Source organism: Typopeltis vanoorti, chromosome 13 (assembly GCF_054136105.1).
Source record: "Typopeltis vanoorti isolate ZY-2024b chromosome 13, IOZ_Tvanoo_1.0, whole genome shotgun sequence".
NCBI lineage: Eukaryota > Metazoa > Arthropoda > Arachnida > Uropygi > Thelyphonidae > Typopeltis > Typopeltis vanoorti.
Window position 1 is genome coordinate 110,718,303 of NC_143561.1, and position 27,464 is coordinate 110,745,766.

At 35.8% G+C, this 27,464-nt stretch overlaps 1 protein-coding gene across 9 annotated transcripts in view; it reads left to right on the plus strand.

Moving 5' to 3' along the window:
* Positions 1 to 27,464, plus strand: part of LOC150100469 (5'-AMP-activated protein kinase subunit gamma-1-like) — an 855,293-nt gene that overhangs the window by 261,477 nt on the left and 566,352 nt on the right. The window contains exon 1 of one of the 9 annotated variants that reach the window (XM_090402495.1): positions 21,043 to 21,180. The exons of the other annotated variants lie outside the window; for them this stretch is intronic. Within the exon in view, the coding sequence (XP_090258621.1) occupies positions 21,117 to 21,180 (64 nt within the window). The 5' untranslated portion in view covers positions 21,043 to 21,116. Of the gene's footprint in view, positions 1 to 21,042; positions 21,181 to 27,464 lie in introns of those variants that run through there. 9 annotated transcript variants of the gene reach the window in all.

Sequence of the window (27,464 nt, forward strand, 5' to 3'; positions counted from 1 at the left end):
ATAAACTTTTTATATCCATTATTGTATAATAATGGATATAAATAATGCATATCACTTCCTACATTTAGCGTTTGTCGATTTTGAACGAGATTATTAAAAATTATACACCAGGTGGAAACTATGGAATTGACATCTGTGGAAAAAATCTCAATGAGTCTTTTGCAGATGACATTCTTCTGTTAGTAAAATATAAACACACTCAAGATGTGCTAAATGATCTTGGCAGATAAAGCAGGAAGAAAAGGTTTAAAAATCAACATAAATAAAAGAAACTGGAAAATTCAGATCATATGGAACTAAAATCAGCAGATAATCCTATTGAAATTGTGGACGATTGTATTTATTTCAGGCAGTTAGTTAGCTGTAAATAAATAGAAGACTTATATAAGGAAAAACAATGTTTTGACTATAAAAATTAGATATGTGTTAATATAAAAATGAGATATGAGGCAAATCTCCTGCTAGGAGATTTGCCTCATATCTCATATATAATATCTCATATATAATATAACATATTAAATAGCCTCCTTAAGAAGCAGGCTATGTAATATGTTCATTATTCCGGTCTTTAGCTATGGAAGTGAGACATGGGCAAAGAGCAGCAAGACAGGTTGCTCGTGGTTCAGAGAGCCATGAAGAAAGCATAACAAAAAAGAGAGAGAAATATTGATGACTAAAGTAAAGCATGCAAATAGAAGTGAACTGACCACATTAGCAGATCTAACAGACAAAGAGGGATAAAATTAAACCTTGAATGTATACGCAGAGAAGGAAGAGTTGCCAAAGAACAATGTGGAGGGAGGATCTACAAAGGCTTGATATGAGACGGTAAACAATTAGCTGTTCTTTTCAGTGCATATTGAAAATATTAAATTCAGTTTCGAAAATTCCAAACGAATTGAACTTACTATCAATTGAACATCACTACCCTCAAATTTCATGAAACTTTTAACCAGAGAATCTCGTGCAATTTAATTCCTTCTGCCACGAAATTTAAGAGACCTCTCAAAATTTCTGATATCCGGGAAACTCAAAATAACGAAACTGTTCCCTCTTTAAAACCATTTCCCCCCTCTCATCCGTTATTCCCATCTCCGATTTCCCAAGCCTCAGTCGGTTTCGACAATACCCTTTAGTTGGAAAGACCTCGGTTCGAATCCCGTCTAGGACGCGAAGAAACTTCATCAGGGCCGTTTGAACTGAAGGTGAGTTAGCTAGTCTCATACGGAGTTGACAGTTTTCATCCCGCGAAACAAATCAGCCATTAGAACACACGCAATTATCCGAAATAATGCACTGTCCGTCATAGCCTGAGTTGCTTTGGCCATAAATCAAAAATAACTAACCTAAAGTAACGTAACGAGTTACCCATTATTCTGATCTCCGTGTCTTCAATTGTTTGATTTTCTGCTCTCTTAGAAAACTTGTCCTCGAATAACCTTTGCCTATTTCACTCCTGAATATTCTTGAACAGGAGAAAGTGATTACTCTTCGAGAAGTGCCGAGTGTTTCGTTTTTCTTCTTTTTTTCACTCCTGCTTTCTCGTTTTAGGTTGTTTTTCTGTTATTCTTTTCGCAATAGTCTTATTTATTTTCAGGAGTGTCCACCCCATTGACATCTTATCATTAGTTTCTTTATTTAGTTTTAAATAATCATTGTCTCAATTATTTCCTTTTATTTTCTCCCCTTTTTTAATCGCTGTCAGTTGCCCTCCACAAAACGTTTCTTTGGACTGCAGCCTGTACAGGCGGTTGTATACCGATTTTGCATTCACTTAATTTCTTGCATCGCAACAAGTTTCTAAGCGTACCCGCAGACAACGATGGATATTTCATTATCCATCTTGTAGCTTTCATTTCTTTCATTTCATTACAATCAATTGTAATCTGTTTGATATTTTTCATTAAGATGAATTTAGCATTCAGAATTTCATTAATATACATTCAAAATAGAAGCTGAAAAGAACATCCTTAGATTAACTAAACATTTTAGTCGAAAGCGGTGGAAAAAAATCGAAGCATACCCAATTCTGTTGCTAGATTACGAACACGGGTGTACTATTCTGCTCGACTGAATTATATATTTGAATTTTCTTTCAATGAATTTTAAATGGATATTGAAATAAGTTCCTCATTTTGAACGGATCGTCTCTCCAGCAATAAGTGTTCCGAAAAAAGCCCACGAAAACTGGGTCTTGGACATGTAGTTGGGTTAGATTTTCCTAATTGTTAATGTATGGATTTTGATTAATATTTTGCAGATAATTTCCATTGACTCTATCCTGAGCAGGTTTCCGGCTTATCTGATTAGTGGCTACCATGGTACTAATGTGTTAATTTCCAATATTTCGTGATTGAAACTACCGTAAAAATATTCTTCAGTCATAAAACTAAGGGTTGCATTGGAGTATATTTATTTATTTTTTATAGCAGTCATAAAACGTCATAGAGTGAACAGGTGATATTCAGTTACAACATAAAATGGATCTGTTTAATCAAGAATATAAATAAGATCACAATTTCGATAGTGAGAACAAACGTAATTAAATATAGCGCCCAACAACAGGATAGTGATTCTTCCGTATATTGTTACCAAGGTCACTCGCAGAAAAGGTTAAGGTAACCGTGTTTTATCTGTAAACAGGCCAGTTACAGAGTTAATTTTTTAAACTGGTAACCCAATTCACGTATCCAGATGGTACGGTTCAATTACTAGACAGTTTGGTAATAATTTATTAATTAGTGATTTTTAGCATAAAACCCATAGTTTAGAATGGATTTCTCTTGGACTAGCAATTAACTACTTTGATTATAGCTTAGTGCAGAATTATATGTTGAAGTCAGAAAATTACATTATTCATAATTAATTTTCTGAATGGAATATTTAATTAGGATAATTTCTGCATTATGTTTCAATAATATGTTTCAAGCTGCTGTGCAAATGATGTCATTGACATTCATTTAAGGCATAGAGTAATTTGCAATATGTAATAGCTCACAGCAACAAAAGTGTTACTCGCGGAGAAGCAACCACTGTTGTTTCTTCTTAAAAGATAATTCTTCCTTCCCTCCTCAAAACATGTAAGTTAAAATAGACTTCGTTACATTACAATTTCAGTTGAAAAAGGGGGGAAAAACATACTTGGAAAGATAGTTGATAAGAAACTTCAAGATAGCACGATGCGACAAAAATTGATTCAGTGGACGCAGATACAAAATACTAAACACTGATTAGCATTAAAATCGGCTGAGATTTCATAAAGGCAGCTTCCACAGACATTACTTTTATCATAAACATATCCTCAGTTGCATACATTCTTCATAGATAATTCACAATGTTTGGAATTAATAATGGTCGACGGCAGAGATAAATGATTTTGAAAAATTCAGGTAAAATACCGGTGTTTGTCAACAAACGCACCCTTTTCTCTTTACCAGTTTCTTTGGTAACTCCAGTTAAACATCCTGAGTGATAAATCGGTGACTTCATAAACTGTTTGAAGAGAACCGCTTTATAAATGTTAAGAATTTCGAAGATAACCGAACAAAATTCCTTTTTCCTGGTTGGATTCAAGAAACAAAGAAACAAAAATTTTCTGTGCATAAATAGCCCTCCGAAGGTTCATTGCTCTTAATTATTCCCAAAACCAAAAATAATGGAGTGCTTATGTTTATCCAGTTTTATAGACAATACAAAGCTCTTGCGAAAAAGTGCAATAATTCATTGAGTTTATTTATTTTTTTTTCCATTTGGAATTTTGACGTCAACTCGGAGATCTGGTCCGTGGTATCCACTATCCTCTCCAGCAAATGAAAAGGTCTCACCTGAGAAAAGAGGATTATTTATGAAATTGATTAATAGCAAGAACACTTTCTTACCTTTATTCATAAGTGTTAATCTTTGTTACTATTATTACGGACCTACAGATGCACCCTTTCAAGGCAACTGCGGTGTCATTAAAGCCACTCCAGCTCTGACATTCGAAGCAGCAGAAGAGCACACTGTTCCGAGGGCAACAAGAAAGCCGACCGTAATCGAACGCTCATTATGTTAGTTGTTGTCATGGAGACGCATTATTAGAATTGGAAAAAACGAGGTTAATGTACGCGAATTATGGAATAGAACGAGTAGCAGCATCACTGCCGCTTGATGATTATACCCAGGAATACCAACAGCTCCTTCAACAGCTGGTGGAATATAAATAAAGGGCTCTTAGCAAATGAAGTGTGTTCGGGTGTAAGAAATAGTTTTGTGATGTGTTCAAGTATTGCGTTAAGAAAGATCGATGAAGTATTTTGATTAAAGTGAATAATGGAGATGCTGTTTAGGCTTCTCAACCAGGGAACGTTTCCTGGCAACGATTTAGTTCAATTTGTCATCGATCTAGTCACAAGATCCACTTAGCGCATCAATCAGAAGTTTTTACCTCCTTCCCATTGAATCGTGTAGTACGGAAATTTATATTCCTATTTCAGTATCTAATGAATTTATCAGATTGCAAAATAATATTTGTAATCAACTTTAGTATACAGGCAACAAAGGTTGCATCGCATCCACTTGTTTTATGGTAACTGCATATGTTCAAAGACTGGTTTATCTTTCTTAATAAAAGCTTGCAATTCCAGCGAACAGTTAAATTAACGTTTCCAACAGCTCGCTAGAAATTTTTCGTCTACCGGAAGAGATTGAAATGCCTCTTTCAAACCAAGAGGCTTGCTACCAACAAACTGACCGTTTGGCGATTGTACAATGCAACCATCGTACTTGTCAAACGATAGAGCTACGCTTTTAGCATCGGTTTTTTCCTAATTGATGTGTGGATGACAAAGTCAGATCATCCCTTGCTATATCAAGAAAAGTACATTTCCTCTATTCGTCCTCAAGTAACACATTAGAAAGATCTTGAAAGATATCAGGACAAGAAACTTGTCCTGATAGCTTTCCTTAACAAAACTTGCGCTCTGGAACTAATACACAACGTATATTAGCCCTATTAAAAAAAAATCAGCTATCAAACTATTGCTCTATCACTTTCCTCAATTTTCCCAAAACACGAAAAGCATTCTTGACCAACTGCAACTCCATAACAATTAAATTCCATTTCTCTCGATCCATATCGGATTTTCTAGCATTTACACAAGCCATTAAAAAATTTGGAGAAACTTGTAGCAGTTCTCCAAGGAGTAAATCTAGTGTTGAGAAGATCTACGAAACTGGCTTCTTATGGACTACATTTTTTCCTTTATAATTGGGCAGTTGGTTAACTTTCGTGTTGTACACTACATATGGTGGATAGTCACTTTTTTAGATATCGTTACCAGTGCCAGCCTGTCCCAGGGCTTTTTATACTTTCATGTATCTTCCTCTTATATATATAAATGACCTTCCATTTTACTGACTTGACTTTTTTTTCCCGGATAATGGTGCATCTTATCCTCCTCTTCATTTACAGAGAGCCTTGCAGTTCTAAAACATTCAAAGCTTGAAGATTTTCCATAATCAATGCTTTAAGCATAGATCCTGTAGTTCTTCAGTGGTATGAGGACAGCATTCTCAAATTTAATGATTAGGTTCTCATTTTAATCTCAAGAAAAAGGAGAGCAATTTAAATCGCTTATCCTTGAACAATGCTTCGATCTACAAGCAAGACTAGATTTATCTTATTGGGCTTACATGTACTTTTAGCTTTTCCTATCAAGTATATTCATCCTAGTCATCTTCCAAAAATCTCAGTGTCCTTTTCCACTCAAGACGTTACTTCCCACTTGTACAACTGTTAATCCTATACAAATCCCCAAAATATATCTGTTCAGTCATTGAGCACATTCTCACATTTGGAGTGGTGCATTATTAAAGTGTCCCTAGCAATTCTTGATCCTGTTCAGAAGAGGGAGTTGATGGTAAGTTGATGATCTCTCTCTCTCTCACACAGTAAGAGGCTTACTCCCAACTACTATCCGGCTATTCTATAGACGTTCTGTCAATCTGAATCCCCAAATTAACTTTCGAAATATAAATTGATTCATGAAGTTTGTCCAATCCAAAGGAAAAGACGAAGATCCCACACCATATATTTCCTCTCAAAGAATATTTGCATGGAAACTCAGAGCCTTCCTAGCTCAGTCGATATATTCGTCCCTTGGGCGAAAAGACCTGGGTTCGATTCCCGTCCATGTGAGGAACCTTTATCTGGTCTCTTTCGACTAAAGGTGAGTTAGCCGGTCTCATACAGGGTAGAGGGTTTTAACCTGGAAACTGTTTTTTTTTTTTTTTTTCCATCCCACAGAACAGGCAAACCGCTCGATGAACACACGGATCTACAGTCATAAAATACACGCTTAATCCCTCAGGAGGGTTCAACCAGTTCTAAGGGACGGTGAAGGAACGGGGGGGGGATAAACCCCCATAGGAATAAATAAATAAATAGACATTATTTAAATTAAGGGGATATTAAATCCCACATTGTTTTTAAACCGAATAAGAAACTCAAAGATTGGAATCAGAGTTTCATGCCGAATTCGGCATGAAATTCTTTGATTCCAATCTTTGAGTTTCTTATTCGGTTTAAAAACAATGTGGGATTTAATATCCCCTTAATTTAAGTAATGTTTATATCGCCGAAATGAAGCCTATTGGCTCTTTATATTTAAGTAAATAAATAGACGTTCTGTTACTATCTGTCTCCTGTTCAACTTATTTCGCACGTAAGGTCCTAATATGGTACAAGTTTTCGTACTTTCACGTCTGTTCCTCTTTATATAAATGACCTTTCATTTTACTAACTTGACTTCCATTTTTGTGAGCTCTCGTGTGTATGTATGTGTGGAATTAAGAAAGAAAGAAAACAACTAGGATTTGCTTTATTATTAAATACGGTCATTCCTCTTCTCTAATCTGAGATGTGCAGTGAAATTTGTTGCAAAGTGGATATGGTGTGTCGTGATTGCTATCCATGTCATCTATTCTCTGCAGTATGTGCAGATGAATTAACTCATATGATAGCGAAGAGAAAAGCACGGGTAAGTGAAAAATTCTTATTCAGATATTTTCCGATGTAAACATTATTGGGAAATTATTTAAATAATATTAAGGCACTTGAAAATCCATTTATTTCATTTGTTTCTCATTTCGCCTCATTTAACAGCTGGGAAAGAAATGCGGATTTCAGATCTTGTTTATGATGAGAGGAAATTTAACTTTCTAGGCTTTTTTCACGCAAGACTAAGGAACAGGTGAGGTGTCATTTTATCCTTCGTGAGAACACAAGCGATTTTCTCCCCAGTTATCCTAAAATTAAAATTAGTTTAATGAAAGTTTCCCATTAAAGCATACATTGAATCATACAAGCATAATGTGAATCTTACTCAGGCTTCACAACGAGCTGAGCTAGTTTCGTTTCTGTTTGGCAATCATTTAATAGTAATAAGCGAATTCACCGTGGAAATATTTCTATATTTGAGCATATTTACTTGACACCTGCAATCCGGTTGTGTTTCCTCCCCCTCAAAATACCTAAGATCAGCTCGAGTGACAAAGTGGTAATTTATACATCACTAAGCGATGTGAAAAGTAATTGAAATTCTTGAAAAATATTTGACCATCAGAAAGCTTCACGCATGAAGTGTGTTTCTAAATACATCTTTGCCTCTCGTGTAACTTCAAGTTATCAGGATGACCATGGGGGGGGGGGGGGGAGACACCGGAAGATCAACATTTGCGGAACACTTTACAGCTTCATAATACTTATTTGGATTCTAATGAGCAGCCCATTCTTTAAAACAATCACCCGTTCAATTAACTTCCAAATCCCTGAATGAGGTTTATCCGAGCAGGTTTAACTGAAGAGCGAAATAGCACTTCCCAGAAAGCGGCTTTCTTACATAGCGCAATACTAAGGCGTTTAAAAATAGTTTTATTTTATTATTTATTTATTTATTTTTATTTTTCAGTTTTTTGCATTCACAAAATACATGAATTGGAACGAGTTTTATTTTACCTAAGAATAAATAGTAATATTTTTCAATATGCGAAGAGCAAGTACTCAATTTTTTTTTTTTTTTTTTATCTTAAGATGCTTTATTCTATTCATGTGATGATCAGAGCTTCAGGTGAAACGTTGCGTAATACTCCCCTTGTAGTAAAAAGGAAAAAAAAACACACTCCTAATTCACAGTCAAATACCGAATACTACTTATGGTTTACTTGCCGTTGTTTTTATCATTGTCTTCCCAATATATTCACTGTGAAGAGTGAAAAAGAAAAAAAACTATTTTGGCATTTGTTCTCGTGTTCCTTTATGAATTAATCCAATTGGTCGATTATACTGTAGAACGATGACATTATAATCATAGTTTGTCACGACTATCTAACCCTGTATGGGCTGGCCAATTTGTCTGTATTTGAAAGGTGAAGTCCAAGCTTCCAGGAAGAGAGATTTTGTCACTTTTCTATGACGTTCACGTTAGTAGTAAAGCGTCATACAAACAAACACCTCCACGAAGGCGGCACGCACAACACGATTCTTATTGTATATCAGACTCCACGTATGGATTAGATGCAAATTCGGAATTATTTTATGTTGCGTAAATATTTACCGAAAAATTAATTAGTGTTATTAACTAATGTTATGAATAAAAATAAATAACTTAATTATATGACAGATAATGTGCTGCTATATTATGACTAATGCAGCACTTTCAAAATGATTAGCAGCAAAGAATATGAGAGCCTCTGTAACTTAGCCAATATAGACGAAGCTCTTTGGTGGGAAAGACCTGGGTTCGATTTCCGTCAGTGACGCGAGGAACGTTATCTGGTCTCTTTCGATGAAAGGTTAGTTAGCTGGTCTCATACGGAGGTAGGGTTTTTTCACCCTACTATCTGGGTTTTCGTTCCCCAGAACAGGCAGACCGGCCCGTGAACACACATGGATTACAGTTGGATTACAGTCATGAATGTCCGCGCGGTTAACCGTGGCTATGCGATTCGCAACCATATACCTGGGAAGGAGTGTCCTGGGTTCGATTCCCGTCGCCGACGTGAGGATCTTCCTCAGCCATAGCCAAGTTAGCCTTTTTTTTGGGGGGGGGGGACAATGGTGAACTACCCTGAAAAATCTCACCAGGAACACTTTGAGGTAATGCCTACAAAGTCACCTAGGATCGAAAACGACTGAAGGCATAAATCATCATCACCAAAGAATATGACTTGGTGCGAAGTGCCTTTTAGATATCAGTTCGCTTTACACTTACAAATAAATTTTGATGGTGGAACAGTGCTTGATAGATTCTGACAGTGGTACCTGTCAGAATCAGTATCAGAAAAATGGTGGCAGACGTGCAGATTGACAGACAATACTCATCTTAATTCCCTTGTCACAATACCAAATAACAAATGTTAATATTTGTAAAAATGACAATTTAATTTGGCACTTCTGGATCGAACTCTTAACTTTCAGTGAAACTTTTATTTCATGGTTATTTTTATTCATTTTCTTTTCTATTCATGAAATGTGACACACTCATGAGCCAAATAAACATTATGACCACCTACCTAATAACGTGTTGAATCTCCTTTGGCCGAGATAACTGCTTGCACCCGTATTGAAATGGACTGCAGTCCATTCCAAGACGTGTGCCACGGAAGGTATTCTGGATCAACTACACAGAATAATCTCCCTGAGGTCAACGACAGAGCGAAGCACTGGCTGCATTCCATATTATCTCAAAAATGTTCTATGGGATTCAAATCAGGAGAATTAGGCGGGCAGGGGAGCACACGGAATGCTTGGATGTGCTCTTCGTATTCGTACCATGCTTGCAGAGTGCGAGCCTTGCGACAGGGAGGTTGTCTTACTGGAAGAGTCCAGATCAATTGATCAACATTGTCACCATGTAAGGAGGCGACATGTAAGAATTAGCGGTGAAGATGTTCATGAGAACAATATCCATTCCAGCCAACCGTGTGTTGTAATAATGTTTGCTCTCATGAATGAATCTTTCTAAATGGTTCGTTTAAACTGTTTTGCTATATTGTCAGCTGATTCCATCAGAGACACCGATTTTTTATTTTTATTTTTTTTTTTTTTGTGTGTGTTAAGAATACTTTATTTTTCGGTGAAAACATTCCTGCCTACAACAGTTAAACCTAGCTGCCTTGTGTAATATAATTTCAAAAACTTTAAATAATATTAAGAAAACCACATGTACTACGTAATAAATTAATTGTCCCTCCTCTTTAGTTAATGAAGCATTGTACATTTCAAAATTTTACGAATGTGGATTCAGAATATCTGAAGGGCAAATTAAACATGCTCGTGCTCTTTTGTTGGATTTATTAACTGTACAGCTGACTTTAAGTAATTTTTTTCTTGAGATTTTTCTGAATACGGACCAACTAAACTGTCTCAAACAACTTTTAACGGTTAATTATAGCTGAATGAACAAGAATTATCTACTGTAACCTCCAATTGTAAAAGAGTTTCTGCTTAGGGAATTTGATATGTGATAAGTTTCTTTACTCTATTATTAATTCAAGTATCGAAGCTTTTTGTGGCTCTGATGTTCTTAGTTCACATTACGTATGGACATTTTACGTTAGCGAATAGATTGAATTGTATTTGATTTTATTTACGAGTATTCTGGAATTTTTCGGGCGATTCACTTTGTGCGAGGCTCTCATTGTGTGCGTTGCGTTTCTAAAGTAGAGAGGGATAAAATCAGTAGGATTTCGACTATACTTTTGAGAGTACTAGAACCACTATCCCCTAAATGGCTTAGTTTCGGTAATTGCATTTTTTGATGTCACTCCCACCCACATGGTTGTAAACATATCATACCGTGGGTAGATTAAGGAGTTTTATTTATTTATTTATTTTTGATTATCTGGAATCTTACTCTAGAGCAGTGCTTCCCAAACTTATGGATGTAAAAGGCCCTCTTGGAAATATTAAAATATTTCATGGCCTCCATCGAAAAAAAAATCGTAATACAGACATATAGACATATTATTATCATATTTATTGTATTTATATTCAATATAAAACATACACAGCGAATATTGCAAAAATAAAATGCAAATATTACATTTTTAGCATCTTACATACACATTTGACATGGCACACTTAGTCTTAAAACATTTTAAATTTGCTTTCATTATTTCACGCCCCCCCTCAACAAAACTAACGGCCCCCCAAGGGGTCGCGGCCCACAGTTTGGGAAGCGCTGCTCTAGAGGCCCAATGGAATTTCTTGAAGACGCTCCACCCCTTCGTATTAATAAGGAGGTAGTTTCACCACTGCGATAAAATCATCTCCAACCTGAAGGAATTCAAAAACATCCATGCCCACAACGAGATGTTTGTGAATGCACTCTAATCGTTCGGCTCTGTAAGGTTGGTATCATAGATGTGTACATTTCAAAACCGTTATGTTATGGTCGCGAAAGAATATGAAAAAGCGTTTCTCTCTCTCACGCAGGTTGCGCGATCTTATTTTTTTTCTTAACTGTTCTTAAATGATTTTCCATTTAAGACATCTATAATATTCCATTTAAGAATATTACAAAGTGGCTACTGTGATATTTTTTTTTGGCCATATGAATATTTACAACAAACTGAACTAGTTTCACTCCTACAATCAAGATATTGCTGGTCGCTTTATAACCGATTTCTGAAATTAAGAGATATATAATGTAAAATGTCTAATTTCTCCGAAATTAGGCGCATTGTATTCATTGTCTGAAAGTCGTTGATCTGCTACGCAGGAAATTCAGTTAACTAACCGATTTGTTCATTTCAACCAAGCATATGTTGAATCGTGCTTTAACAACATCACCTGAGGAGTTTAGCTGATGCAGTTACCTTCACTCCGTATATTGTATGACTAACCACGATTTAATATCTATTATGGTGATTAGTCGACCGCATGCAAATACTCAGCAGACCACGAACTGTGAAAGAGGAACGACCTTAAATGATCAACATTCGTCATACGCTGTAACTATAAATAACTTCACTGACCAAACGTCTCTGCTTCTAAGTGCTCTTAACTGCTCGTCGTCATGACAACAAAGATCGCTCTAGAAGATAGCCATGTTCAGTGCCTAAATGGAAAGAATGCTACGGCGCAAACAAAGCATCTCCGTCTCAATATCAATTATTTCTTGTTGCACTAGAATCCGTAGCTGGTGACTGAAATAGAACGTTACTGTTCACTACAATTTTTTCGTTTTTTGTTAAATGTATCGGATATGTTGATATTATTATTATTATCGGTCTTTAACATGAGAACAGAAATATCCACGTTGTTAACGGCAAAAACACCACAAGTTACTCATTTTTTAACTGGCTATGCTATAAGTGTAACAGTGCTATCAAATTGTGTTTCACGTAGGCTTTGTTTGTTCGACAAACCGGAGCTCAGTGGAAAATTACCTCTGCATCTCGAGATCAAATGATATATATAGCAAGTGAGCTATACTGATTGATGAGCACTGTGGGTCAACGGATGCTAGCGATACGAGCGTTCCCCTTTCCGACAGTATAAGTTACTTGTTTATTTAAACATTTAGCATAACTTTGTCTATGTTCCATTTATCATTTTATTGACAGTACTGGGCTACATTGCAGCCGGTACTGTCAATAAAAATAGTAGTAGTGTTATGTAGGTGAGATGATGTTGCGAAACAATCTTTTGCAATATTCAATGAAAATGTACGCTTCTGCTATTTTGAGCTAGAGTAATCTCCCGATAAATATCAAGTAGTCAGATTTAGAAGTAATAAAGGAAAACGTAAAGACAAGCAGATGTAATATAATATTATGTACTGTGGTTCTCCATTGACAAAGCAGAATGCTTCAGAACTATTTAGGGACACCAGGCTATTAATATTATAAGAAGGTAGACTTAAATCGTTCAGAATTACAAAAAAAAAAAAAAAGGGTAAATAATACCACGATCGACTAGTTACTCTAATTAACTTCTTTGGCTGTAACTTCTTTAGTATGTAACTTGAACAAACAAGAGCTAAGATGAACTAAAATTGAATACACTTTGCAAACATTTGTGACGTGATGGCATAAATGAAATGTGTATTATTTAGAGACTGGATCGGAGACTTCTAGTAATATCGTCCAAAATTAATCTTTGGTTGACATATGAATGAGTTACTGCTATAGATTCTTTAATGCGTCTCGATAAAAATGTCTCTCGACGCAAAGTAGATAATTTCTTCTATTTTATTATAATTTCTCAAAATTTCTGCCATTCCGACCGATGAAAGACAATCCACAACAAAGTTTAAATTTTTATAAACTCCTGGGTACTTTTAGAAAGGGTTGTTGTTTTTGTCTTTCGGAGAGCTTAAAAACACTGCGAATATTCTAGGTAGGTTTCTAAGCTATCCTGATGTTTTATTCTTCAATAATTGGGCGATGCAAGTAGACAGAAAAAACAAAGTATCTTGTGGACTTAATATAAATGCAACTTATTTAAAACCTCACAAAAACAACAGCCTTTTCAGAAGCACCTAGGAATTTATAAATATCTTTCCTATTGATATTATATTGGCCGTAGCTAAACTAGTCAGACGCTGTATTATTTTAACCTAATTTTTGTATTTTCCAACAACAATAAAATGTAATTTCCCACGGTATTCAAGCAGAATGTTACCGACGATATCTCTTAATTGAAAACCTTGAGATTGAATTGGATGCAGGAAAACATTTTTCAGGGCTGAAGGTGAGTTAACTGGACTCATAGCGAAGTCGTCAGGTTTCCTTCAAGCAAGCAAAGAAACTAACCAAAGAATACACGAGGCGGAAGTAGCAGACTACGGAAATAAGATTAATCGCACTATTGTAACCATACTTAGTTACATAAATCAAATACAGTAAGATTACGACCTAATTCGATAAGGAAGATGGCATCTGTTACTTAATTCTATATTGGCCGCTTAATTTTGAAAAGAAATGTCGTTTCTGTTCTGTCGGTTGTGTGGTGCACTTTGCTCACCACTTGTATTCGCATATATCTTTTTGTTTCCTTCCCAGCAACTGGACTTTTTTATTCCGCAAAACATGCAGGCTGGCTAGCAAGACACGTGCACTTAACAGGCCTCATAACCGTATTTCCTTCGGCAGAGAATCCAAATTCTTTTCCCTGTTATAGAGCTGAAGAATTGTGGACTATGATAAACAAAGGCTACAATTGATATCAAAAACAGAAAACTGAAAACTGATCAGCTACTCAAATGATGATCAGTTTGTTTTCTGAATTGTTGTTACGTCATTTTACCATACATTATTTGGCGGAATACTTTCTTTGATGTTTAATTAATGTTTGATGAATTAGTTAGAAAATATCATGAAGAGTATCTCTGGTAGAGAGTGGGGAGTTGATGCTAAATTAAGTCACATACACCTCTTATCCGACCCATAATGGAACATGCTTCGCTCATCTGGATGCAAACATCACAAACCAGTTTAGACAAGCTTTTAAAAATTCAGAAAAACGCAGCTAGAATCATATGTGGACTAAGGAATACAACTCCTGGAAAAGTAGCAGAATTCGAATCCAACTGTGTTCCTTTAAAAATTGGGTGGCAAGAAAATGTTACTAAATTTGAAGAAAAAAGAGCCAACCTTGCACATCACAGAACAAGAACTTTTTAAAAAGTGACAAACAGAATAAAAAAAAAAAATCGACAATGCATGCAATCATGGAAATTAAAATTCCTTTGGATTGTCCAAATAAAATAGCCAACTACCCAGCATTTTCTCCAAATCAAGACAGGAAAAATATAGTTATTAATTTTGAAATAAGAAAACATGAGGAAAAAAAGCCTACAAAATCCTGAAATACTTGAGATCATTAACTCTCTCAAAAATAATGAAATATGGACCTGACTCAATAAAGATCTACACGGATGGCTTCAATTCTGGGAGCGATGGCTATCAAAACATAGAGCTAAAAACAGATGCAACTCATGCCAGTCAGAATTAATAGCAATTAACACAACACTGCAACATTTGGATAAACAAAACCCAAAAAATTTATATTTTTAACGGATTCCTTAGCAGTCCTTCAAGCTATTAATAACTGCTACACTAGCCATCAAGAAATACTTAGAGCCATAGCAAAAAACATATCCTACATAAGGATTCCAAAAGGATTCCAAAATAATTTTCCAATGCATTCCATCCCATGTGGGTTTAAAGGGAAATGAAACCGTAGATGAAGTAGCAAAAATGGTGGAAAATCAAGTGATACTACCGATTTTGATCTTATTAAAACTACTCAAAACGAAAACATAAGAAGAACGATTCTCCAGGACAAGACTCACCACTGGTATTCAGCAGAAAAACCAGGCGCTACCGTCAACTCCAAGTTTAATCGCTGTGCCACTACCATGATCTCTCGCCTTAAGACCGGCCACACAAGACCAAGTTTACCAATGGCAAAAAAGTCTTTCCCATCTGCAAACTGAATCTACTAACTTGCATGAATATTTTTAAATGTGAACTTTATATAACAACCCAGAAGAGGTGCTGTATAAAATACATGAATTGACCTATATGATCTGGTGTAATAATACCATGGGATAATAAAAAAAAAAAATGTTTGATGAAAGAATTATAAATTGTTTCTTGAATATAGCCCTTTCAATCTTTTTCTAGCAACAGTAGCAACTTAATTTCATTAGTAACAAACTTCGTAGAATGTAAATGTGATGGAATGAATTAGTTTCGCAACTTAAATTTTGAAAAGTTTAGTAAAAAAAATGTACCATTTATTTTTAGAATTCACTGTCAAATAAGCTCTACTATTACTTTCCAATTATTTTTTTTATTGTGCTTCTAATAACATTTTCAAACTTAGTTTACAGTCGATTGATCAATAAATCGATTGCGATTGTACCAAACAAGGCTTTCCGCAACAAAACAAGGACGATGTGCAACTTGAGCGAAGACATGGAGAGTGCAGTATAAGGTACGAAAGATTTGATTTTCGGAAAGGGGGAAATCAATCTTTTCCTAATGACACTACTCTTCCATCTCTTCACCAAAGTGGCACATTTGCCCTGTTAAGTCTTTTTTTTTTCTTGACCTCTTGATAAAGCATAATTAGCATCATTTTGAGATCTATTAGTTTTTTGGATGTTATGTATATTTACGAAAATAGACTTCGGATTCACGAAAACACGCACGCACGCACAGACAGACAGAGAGAGAGATTTTTCACATTCATCTTTTCGAAAGTCATTTCTGCATGAATAGGCAATGACCATGACTGTTGCCAGATTACATTTGTAATCTAGTTTTAGTGTAATTTATTATTGTCTTAAGTTCATCATTAATTTTGCAGTATCATATTTGACGAGTTCTCTTGATCCCTTACTATTTTAGAACAATGATACGCCACTTAGATTTATTTCAAAATGAAGTAAGAGAGAAGTAACGAATCAGAGATGAAATCGGGATCTAATCAATAACAGACTATTGTAGAACTGCAGCGCGGTACGAACTGATATATTTTGACCCTAGTTTGGCCACAAATCATACATTCGTAAAATAAAGGATTACTTCATGTGCTTACTCTGATAGTTTACAGTCATGTGACAGAGCGATTCCATTCTACTGAGCAGTGCCTAAGCATTCGCTAACCCCTTTTTCCCTCCGGTAATGACACATCCAGTCACCAGATACTTACTGCCGAAATCACCTTTTTTAACCTTGGGACTGCATAAAATTTTTGCTACGTTTTCTTAAATATGAATACTATTTTAAACGATCCCAGAATTAATGGTTTTCACAATTATTCGGTCATGTGGGTAATTATACCTTACTCTCTTTTAATGGTGCTTGCACATTCGCGGCCGGTAATATTCTAGTAACAAAAAAAAAAATTCTAATCTAAATTACTTCTGGTAAAGCATTCCGAATGTTCCTATTCAACCACCTGAAATTTGTTGAGCCATTTCATTTTTTTATTTAAATTAATATTAATAAAACAAGATTGCAATAAATGTATAAAATGCAACCAGTGCAGTTTGGTTTCTAATCCAGCAAAATGAATAGCTTAAATTGTTTGCGGAAGTGGTGTTTAAAACATTTTAAAATCACGGAAAAAAAAAACATTGAAAGGGGGAAAAAGTTGGATGGAATATTATACAATAAATGCGTTTTAAAAGCTTGACTTAAAATATTAACTCGAAAATGTTACTGCTGCAACGTAACTTAATCTGTGTTTCATTTATAGTTCTTATGGAATGCCTGAAAGAATGTTTTGCGGCAGCAATTTATGATTTTTCACATTGTCGGGGAAATATGGAATATATTATGTTCTTAATTTTTAGTCATGCAAGTGTGCATTTTTGCAAAATTACAATATCACAGAATGAATCTTTTTCGTCGGTCTCTATCCTTCTGAATATTGCGTCTTTCTCTGTGTTGTCTTCACTGTCTTTTGCAATGTGACTCCCGAATTTCAACACCCTATTCATCGTCATGTAAGATTCCTTCGCTCCTCCATTTCTTTCAGGAGATTATTACTAACAGAAAACAGTCTACTATCTCTGGACCGCAGCACTTAACCACATTACAATAGCATTCCTGCTTTCACTTACCTTCCAGGTCACTCAAATCTCCTTGAAGCCGGTTCTTAATTTTCGTTCCCCAATATGTATCGTTTTTGCAAACAACTGAATATCTTGCAGTTCACTTATGGGGAAGCGGGTTCCGAAAGCAATAGCTTCATTATGATGGTTCTTCACGCAGAGAGACGTCAGCGAGATAAAATATTAGTTCGAAGAGTCTGCTCTTTTTCATATACTATTTCTCAACACAAATCTCCCTTCCTTTCAATGCATTTTCCCTACTGCTTCAAAATAAGTTTTAGTCAGGAGAGCAGATTTCTTCAGGTTATTATCACCTCTATTTTGTCTTTTCATTATTTACAAAATGGATACCCTTGAGATGCGTCTTCAATTCAGAAAATAATCAGAATTCTGGAGCCAAGTACGGACGGGGGAGGGGGTGTTCCACAACTTCCAATCTATTCGATAGATGTCGAAGTGAATGAAGTTGTTGAACATCCTCTCTCTTCCTTTAGCCTGGACTTGGTTCCTCGGATTGATTTTTTTTTCTTAAACTGAAGACATATCTCATCATCATCATCAAGTCTTTCCGTTCCTACTGGTACATGAGGCTGCAATACTGGTTTTACATCTGCCCCTTTCCCTCGCAGCTGCTCTTGCTTCTGCCCAACTCGCCCATCTTGACTCCTTCATTTTGGATTCCATGATTCGTCTCCAAATTAATTTTGGACGACCTCTAGAGCGTCTTCTTTCTGGATCCCAACATAGTGCTACTTGGAGAATTCGGTTTATTCCCATGAGAAGAACATGTCCCGTCCATTTCCATCTTCTTAGGCGAATCTCTTCATCTATTGACTTGGAGAAGGTTTTCTTTAAAAATTCTTCGTAAGTAATTGTATTTGGCCAGAAGATTTTTAAAATTCCTCTTAAACACTTGTTTTGTAAGATGTCCAATTTATTACTTTGTGCCTTGGTAAGTTTCCAAGTTTCAGAGCCATATAGCAGTACTACTCGCACAATAGATTTATAGATATTAATTTTCACTTTAACTGTAATATTTGATGCTTTCCACAATTTGTTTAATGACTTGAAACAATTTTGTGCTTTAGCATTTCTTAGTAAAACATCTTCGTCGGTGCCGCCTTGTTTATTTATTACTGGTCCAAGGTATGTAAAAGTATCAACATTTTCAATTGTTTCATTTTTTAACTTAATTTCTTTATTTGATTTCTGCGCAGCGAGCAAAGTCATCAATTTTTAGCTGTAATTCATCAGCAAAATCAAGGTCTTTCAGTGTGGATGTCCCAACGTATTCGCCTCTTTTGGTTATTAATTGAGTTTTTCATAATTCAATCAATTAAAATTATAAATAATAGACCAGATAGAACACAACCCTGCCTAACTCCAGTTTCAATGATAAAGAAGTCTGTTAGTTTTCCATCTACTTCCACACAAGACTTGCTGCCATCATACATATTCCTAATAATGTTGAGAAATTTATAAGGTATTCCTTATTCTTCTAATATTTTCCAAAGTTTCTCTCTATTTACTGAGTCGAATGCTTTACTGAAATCGATGAAGTTTAGGTAAAGTGGGGCTTGAAATTCTATACATTGTTCGATTATATTTCTAAGAGTGAATATTTCTTGAATGGTTCCTCAACCAGTTTGAAAACCTGCCTGTTCTTCTCTTAATAAATTTTCGGTTTCCTTATTTAATCTATTAATTAAAATTTTGATAAAAACTTTTCGAGAATTGAAAGCAAACGTATTGCTCTCCAATTTTCACACTTGGTCAAATCTCCTTTTATGGGAGATTTTTTATAATTGCTGCTTCTTTCCGTTGTTCATGAATTTTTTCTGTTTTCCATATTTCATTGTCTAATCTGTAATTTGGCAGTAGTTGTGTTAAGATCAGCTTTTAACCGGCATTGATATTATCATTTCCGCATTCTTTGTTAGATTTTAGTGCCTTCAGGTCATCTCTGACTTCGCTCAAGAAGACATATCTAGGGAGTATCCATTTCCAAAATGAAGAACCGATGCAGAGGTGACAAAATTATTCCAAAAACATTGAATTTTTTACTACGTTGGTTTGAAAATCTTATGTAATGATGAAAATGTATTAAAAGGAAGGAGATTCTTTGCAATCTATTACGAGTATATTTTCCTATACTCTTTTTTAAAAGTCAATGGCATATATTTTTGTGTGGGGAGTTATTACAATGGAAACATTACTTTCAGAATGTGCCCCCCCCCCATACGGCATTGTTGACAGACGGGCCTGCTTTAACTCTTCTTCTTCCATACACAGCTTTTGATATTTAGCCAATATGGCATCGGCTAATCTGATATAAAAACTCCTTTGTTCTAACTAACATTTCATGGCGAAACCTGACAAATGCTTTTGCAAAATCTAGAAATATTACGGGGAAACCATTCCCATTATCGCCCTTGTTAATTAAGAAATTCTGACCTGATTACTAAACACGACGCTCTTTAACAAATCCTCGTTGACTTCTATAAATCATCTTGCCCTTCTCTATCCAATTTTGCACACGAATCCTTAACAACTTCCACATAATCTTAACCACCAGTGAGGAAACATAAACTAATTTTTAGTTTGATGCTTCTCCTTTATCACGACCCTTGTATAGTGACACTATTTTACCTTCTTTCCATTTCTTAGTGATTGTTCCAGTTGCAAAACTTTCAGTCAACAACCTGGTCAGCGGTTCTTCACTGAATAGACAGATGAGTCCTTACCACATTCCTACATACTCACATCAAAGAGTGTTTCCATGCAAATACATTTTATTTTCATTCTCAATCTTTCAACTCTCTCCTACCATCTAAGAATAAAACATATCCCTCAAGAGTCAAACACCTTGGTAAAGTGAACGTTAAACAGCTCCACGGTGTTCTCTGCTTTGGTTATTACCCGATCATCTACTCCGTCCAGTAAGGTCATTCGTCAACGGTGAGTTCTCTTCAGACTGTCCTCATGCAAAAGCACTGTTTAGATCTCAATGCTACTCCCTCTCAGATTCCCAGTATTCCTTCATTCCTATAACTTAAGATTTTATTTAAAGCACACAATCAGTACGACTCCCCTATTTTTTGTTTATTCATTACAGAAAATAAATAAATAAAGATAAAAATGAAAATAACCTCGAAAACTAAAATAGTTGTTTCGTTTCCGCCTCAAGAAATTCACATTACGTTGCTAGGAAACTTCGATTGCCGAATATGGAGTTACTCGTACAACCGAGCTGCGCGAGAGGGTAGTAGTAGTACGCGTGTTCACTATAACTGCACGGCGAAGAAAACCGGGTAGCAGTAGCTTGGCAACGAGGTATCGGAAGAGAGCACAATCACGAGTTTGACGGCATTGCTATATTGATATCGTGTGTAGCATAGTGCGTAGCTTGCAGGCTTATAAGTTAAGAAAGTGCATCTTTGTAATTATTTTTGACCCTTGCAAATATGTTGTGAAACCGAAGTTTATTCCACAGATTTCGCTATGGTGACTCCAAAGAAAGGCCTCTGGCATGCACGTAAATTATCTCTTCCAGGAGGCAGGTCTGGTAAGTATAAGCTGTGAACTCAGTTTTCATAACCTCAGCAAGCAGAATTTTCAAATTTCCGTTTGCTTGAAGTGCGCGAAAATAAGATATAGTTGCAGTGTCCATGTTCACATCAAGTTCATGTGCGAGTCAAGTTCAGTTACCGGATCGTTGAAACTAGCATAGGCTAAGTAGAAAGGTCAACGGAAGAGCAATACTGCTATACGATGTTCCAGACTGAGCATCAAGAAGATGAAAAAGAAGGTGGTTCGTTCTGGTTTAATAACAGTTTAAACAAGATTTTTCTTTTATTTTTAATTGGTGTTTGGGTACGGTGGTGCTGTGTGTGTGTATATATATACATATATATTTGTGTGTGTGTGCGCGCATATATATATGTGTGTGTGCATATATATATATATATGTGTGTGTGTGCATAGATATATGTGTGTGTGTGTGTGTGGTTTGTATTCATATATATATATATATATATATGTGTGTGTGTGCATAGATATGTGTGTGTGTGTGTGTGTGTGGTTTGTATTCATTTAACAAGAATTAACTGAATATTACATTTTCCATTATTTCTGAAATTTCCGCTCCACAGTTATCTATGGTAGACAAAAGGCATTCACATAAGTATCAATAAAATGTTTGATTAAAAAGTAAAAATATGTTTCTACATATTTTTACTTTTTAATTTATAAATGAGCGGAGAATAATCACGGGTACCCAGAATAAATACTGGTTGATTTAAATAAATTATGCTTAGTGACTTTTGTAACTTAGGGCATTTTAAAATTATTTACTCCTACGTGTCACTGTTTATACAGTAATCATGAGGACGTTGTATAATTAAATAAAATTAGCATTAAAACATCAACAAGCGAGACATTTACTGAGCTTACCGTAAATACTGGCGGTCGGCATTGAAGCTGACAAACTGTCTAAATACGAGCAAACTGTTACTCGTATTTAGACGCCCTTTTTGTTTCACTAAATTCAATAACGTAGCTATAGCTACTTTCATATTTCAATTTTAATATGAAAAAAATCTAATGCCAGCTTTTTCATGATTACGTTTCACTGATCTCTTATATATAATGATTTTTCCAATGCCATAATGCTAAAACGTTTTTGAAGTTTTGATAATTTTTTATGAAATAAATGATCAGCATGATTTCGTCATTTCCTGTTTGATTGTCAGATAAGTTATTTGAGCGAAGAGACTGCTTGGAATTCCGTCGTATACGAGAGAAATTCTGTAAGATGTTTTTAAGCACAATGCTCTCAAATAGTTGTGCACTTTTTAGAACGAAGTAAGATAACGGGTGATCACTTCGTTCAGACATGATATTGAATATCAGCATGGTGCCATATGTATACATAATCATATTAATGGTATCAAGTGTCAATCGAGGCCCAGAATATTCTAGAAAAATAGACGATGTAATTTTAATTCACATTTTGCTGTTCTATTTGCTTTTATTCTACATTTATTACTTTTTTTTTCAGTGGTCTTCTTCACTTTCGCAGCGGGACTACCATTGAAAAAAATAATAAATATAATTATAATAATAAAAATATAATATAATATAAAATATAATAAATAAAATATAATAATAAAAGCAAATATTAATATATGAATAAAGTAGCGGGGGTCAATCGCGAGATAAATAAACAAGGAAATACTAAAGCAATTTTATTTCTAAAATTAAATGATGAAGAAAGTCGGTTTTGATGACATGTACTTGAAACTTAAGCTGCACGCTTACCAATAATCTCCCGTGACGATGGCATATCGAACTTGCTGATGTATCATTCTGAGCATTTGTATGTATGTGTTTGTACGAACGTACTATACGAGAACTACACACGTATTACAAGTTAGTATCATCTTACAACAATGTATTCCTCAATGATTCTTTTCGCACATTCACAGACGCTAAGAGCCTGAGCACCTCACCTTTGCCTGATCACAGAATGCTACGAGTATTATCATCACCTTACATTATAGTTTATTTCTTTTATTAATACAGCTTGTGTGCAAATTCCAATTATGAGAGAAAATGTATGAGAGAACAATCAGCCTCTAAAGGCTATCATTTTTAAACAAATAGTTCATGATCTAAACATGAAATATTTGCACACAATCAACTGTGTTAATTTCTCTTACATAAGAAAAACATTTTTTAACTATCAAAATATAACGCATAACGCTACTGTCAGGATGGGTGAAGCACATATGCTTTTCATATTCCCCTTTGTCTGTGCTGGAAGTTGATTGAGAAAGGGAGTTTTGTGAGCAATTAAGCTCCCCTACTGCGGGCAGTTGTGTTAGCTATGAACAGTTGGGAGTAGAATCGCCTTCGGTCTTTTGTATTTGTAGTAGTCTGTTTTCATTGTAATTGACAGCTTCTACGATCAGCGGGTTTGAATGCGAACTTGACTTGACGAAGAATTTTTCTGCGAGATCACGAAGAAAGGAGGAGATGTATAGAATGTCGGTTTCTCGATGAATCTGTGAATTTCTGATGAACCACGGGGCATCCAGAATCATCCTTAGGCATTTCTTTTGGATTCTTTGTAGATTTAAAATGTTTGATCGTGACGTGTGATTCCATGCTGGTGAGGCGTAGGTTATAACTGGACGTATGACCATCCGGTAAAGTAGCAGTTTATTTTGTAAGTTCAATTTGCTTTTGCGGTTGATCATTAGGTAGAGCTTTGCTATTACTTTGGAAGATTTGGAGCCAATAAAATTGATGTGCTTGTTGAAAAGGAGTTTCTTATCCAGTATTATCCCGAGATATTTGGTCTCTGATTGCCATGGGATCTTTTGACCAGAAAACAAGATGTCCCCTTTGATGCAGACTTTCTTTTTTCTAGAGAACAGCATGGCTGAGCTTTTAAGGGGTTCTACTTGAATCCTCCAGTTGGTGGACCAGTTTTCCAGCGCGTTGATACTTCGCTGGAATCTGCCAGGCGAGGGCTGAGAGATCTTGCTAGAATAGCGGTGTCATCGGCGTAAAGGGCCGTAATGGTTGTTCTTGGTTAGGGATGTCTGATACATAAGTTGTGAACAGTAGTGGGACCAGGAGGGAACCTTGAGGTATTTGCGTCTAGAAGAGACGATTCCGTTAATCTTTACTTACATGTATCTGTCTTTAAGGTATGAATAAATAAGGTTCAGTAGCTTAATTGGGATGTCAAAATATAATAAGAATGAAATCTTTTATAATCTTTTATAAAACATTTGATTGGCTACTGGTTTTACCATACGATTGGTTACCAGAAGGAAGAACGGTAAAAATAGCGCATGCGCTTATTTTATTTTCAAACTTGGACGCATTCGTTATAGAGGAGTTGAAACAATAATTCCAAATAATCTATACACTACCGAACAGACAAATTTTTTGTTAGGTTACCGTATGAGTTTGTCACTTAATGTTTGAAAAAAAAACCTTTTTTTTTAAAAAAAAAAAAAAACGTAAACAAGAAGAACAAGAGCTCACTAATTTGAGAAACATTTAACAAAGGGCTCGCGCGAGCCCCTTGTAGCTCACCACTGTCTACAGCTGAGCGCAAAGAGTCAGATTTGATGTTCATAACATCCCGTTTTATGTTCCCTTTCAAGACATGCAAGTTGGGAACGCCACCAACATACACAACGGATTTCAAATAACCCCACAGCTAAAAGTCACATGGAATGATGTCCGGGGATCGAGACGGCCATGCCGTCGGAAAGAGCTGACTGATAACCATCTCATTACTGAAATGCTGACGTAAAAGGCGCTGTACTGAACAGTCAATGTGTGGCTGTACTCCATCCTGCATAGAAATTATAGAGTCCAAACATTGTCTTTGCTGCAATGCAGGAATGACAAAATTTTCCAGCATTCGTCGATAAATCTCTCCAGTAATGGAGCAGGTTACAGGACCTGTAGGGGTAATACGCCCAAAAAAGTATGGTCCTATTATGAAATCGTCTGTGAAGCCACACCGCACGGTTACTTTTGGAGAATGCAGTGGTACTTGCTGGATCGCTTGGGGATATTCAGATGCCCAAATTCTGCGGTTGTGAGTGTTGACCGACCCATTCAGATAAAAATGAGCCTCATCACCCCACAATATTCTCCAAGGCCAGTCATCGACCTCCATTCGGACGAGACATATTAGCCCAAAGGTCATGCGTTTATCATAATCTGGGGTAGTTAGTGCTTGTACACGAGTGAACTTATATGGATAGAAGTGAATCATTTTCCGTAAGATTTTCCAGACTGTACCTTAAGCCATATCAAGTTTGCGAGCTATGGCACGAGTGCTTGGACTAGTACTGGTCCCTGTGTCGTCGAACACCACAGTAGCAACGTCTGTTACTGTCTCTTCTTGCACTGCTTTCCGTCCTCTGCTAAGCCTAACTCCTAGTGATCCAGTTTCTTCAAACTTCTTAATCATAGTTCTCAGTGCTACAGCTGACATAGGACCTGTACACAGGTTATGAAGCTTTCTAAATTCCCGAAGGGCTGCTACGGCATTGCACTGTTTAAGATAAAACAACTTAACAAGTAAAGCTGAGGCAAGGTAGGACGCATATTGAGCACAATTCGTCAGTCATTCGAATAACTGCCTGAACGTTCCCAATCCCTTTTTAAGTGGAATTGGTGGCGCTGCTCTCACGTACGCACAGTAAAATTTGCATAATCCTTTTTACCTGCGTTTACTGCAAATATTCGACTGCTTTCGGCTCCTCCAGCGCCAAAATTTCCCCTATCGTCGACTTTCGGTACTAAATTTTTTCACGGAATTCATCTCCCCATGCCTTCGAAAGTCTCAATATAAAATGTGGTCTCATTCCGTGTATTAGTTTTAGCAACAGATAACTTAAGAGGGAAAGTTAATTTATAGCCACCCTGTACAAACCAAACTATTTTTTACTTTGTATGAACAAACAAGAGAATTATAAAAAAAAATCCACGTTATATGTGCGAACAAGTTAAATGATGTTTTAAAATGTTAAGAAAATTAGGCATACTTTTGCTTGTACGAAAATCGGTAAACACTACTTATGAATGAATAGATAAATACATGGTTTCCCCAAAATACTATCGATATTCTTTAAAATTGAAGATACAGCAGTAATAAATATTGTGAATAAGAGTTTCGAGTGCAAAGTTTTCTCTTTTAAGTTAAGAAATTCAAAGTTGTTCCACAGGTAGGTCTGACATACATAGAATCATCTTTTGCCTCTCAATCGCCTATTTCGATAGATATTCAAAGTTTGTTGAGTAGCGTTTCCAGAATGATTTCCCACGTAGATGGAAATCATGTTAGAATGTCCCTCAAGCTGTAAACAGTGCAATTTACTATCACATATGTAGAACTGCTTGTTTTTTCTGCTGGAAAAACAAACTTCGAATCTCTTTCTGGTATATGGCTATTCATCCCGAACATAACAATTATGCCTGTTTACATTTCTTGAAATGTGCACTGTAACTTCATCTGAAAATGTGGCTATGATGAAATAATTGTCTTCTTTCATCTTTTCAAACGAAATAGAAATAGCAGCAAATCCAGAAAGGACTGATCTATACTAGAGAGATGCTGAATGGTTCTGCAAACATGTAGTACTTTTAAACTTGCCGATATATCATGACGAGTAGATTCAACTACTGTGCTAGCTCTTCGTAAAAATGAACACAGACCCATTGAACGGTTCCACGAGAAATTTTCCGGTGTTCCTGTGGATTAGCGCCGCTTGGTTCATTTATCATCAAATGGATTATTCTGATTCACGCCATATTTCCATTTCTGCACGAATCACGGGCGCAATTTTTCGTACCATAAAAACCATTTTATTTTATTTTATTTGTTAATCTGTGACACTTGCTGATTAGAAGGCCGTGTGCTCGATTCTTAGGGAAGGTGAACTATAGAGGATTGAGTAACTATCATCAGTTTAGTTTGAATGTTTATCTTTTCTTTTTTAAATTTCAGACTATTTTCAAAATGATATGAAAGACATCACATGTATAACCCGCAGGCAACAATTGCATGTGCGAAAATAGCACAGTACACAAAAAAGTATTCTAACGACAATAAACCCTCTTCTTTCTTTCTTCAAGAATTAAGCATTTGTTGGTTCCAGCTTTACTGGTCTTTCCATGTTGCAACTGGTCATCCTCTCTCTCTCTCTCTCTTTTCCTTTGGAGACTATATTTATCCACCTGCTTTGGTAGCGAATATCTTTCCATTCTAAATAGAAGATGTTCTTTCCATTTCTCTCTCTCTATATTCCTTGATCT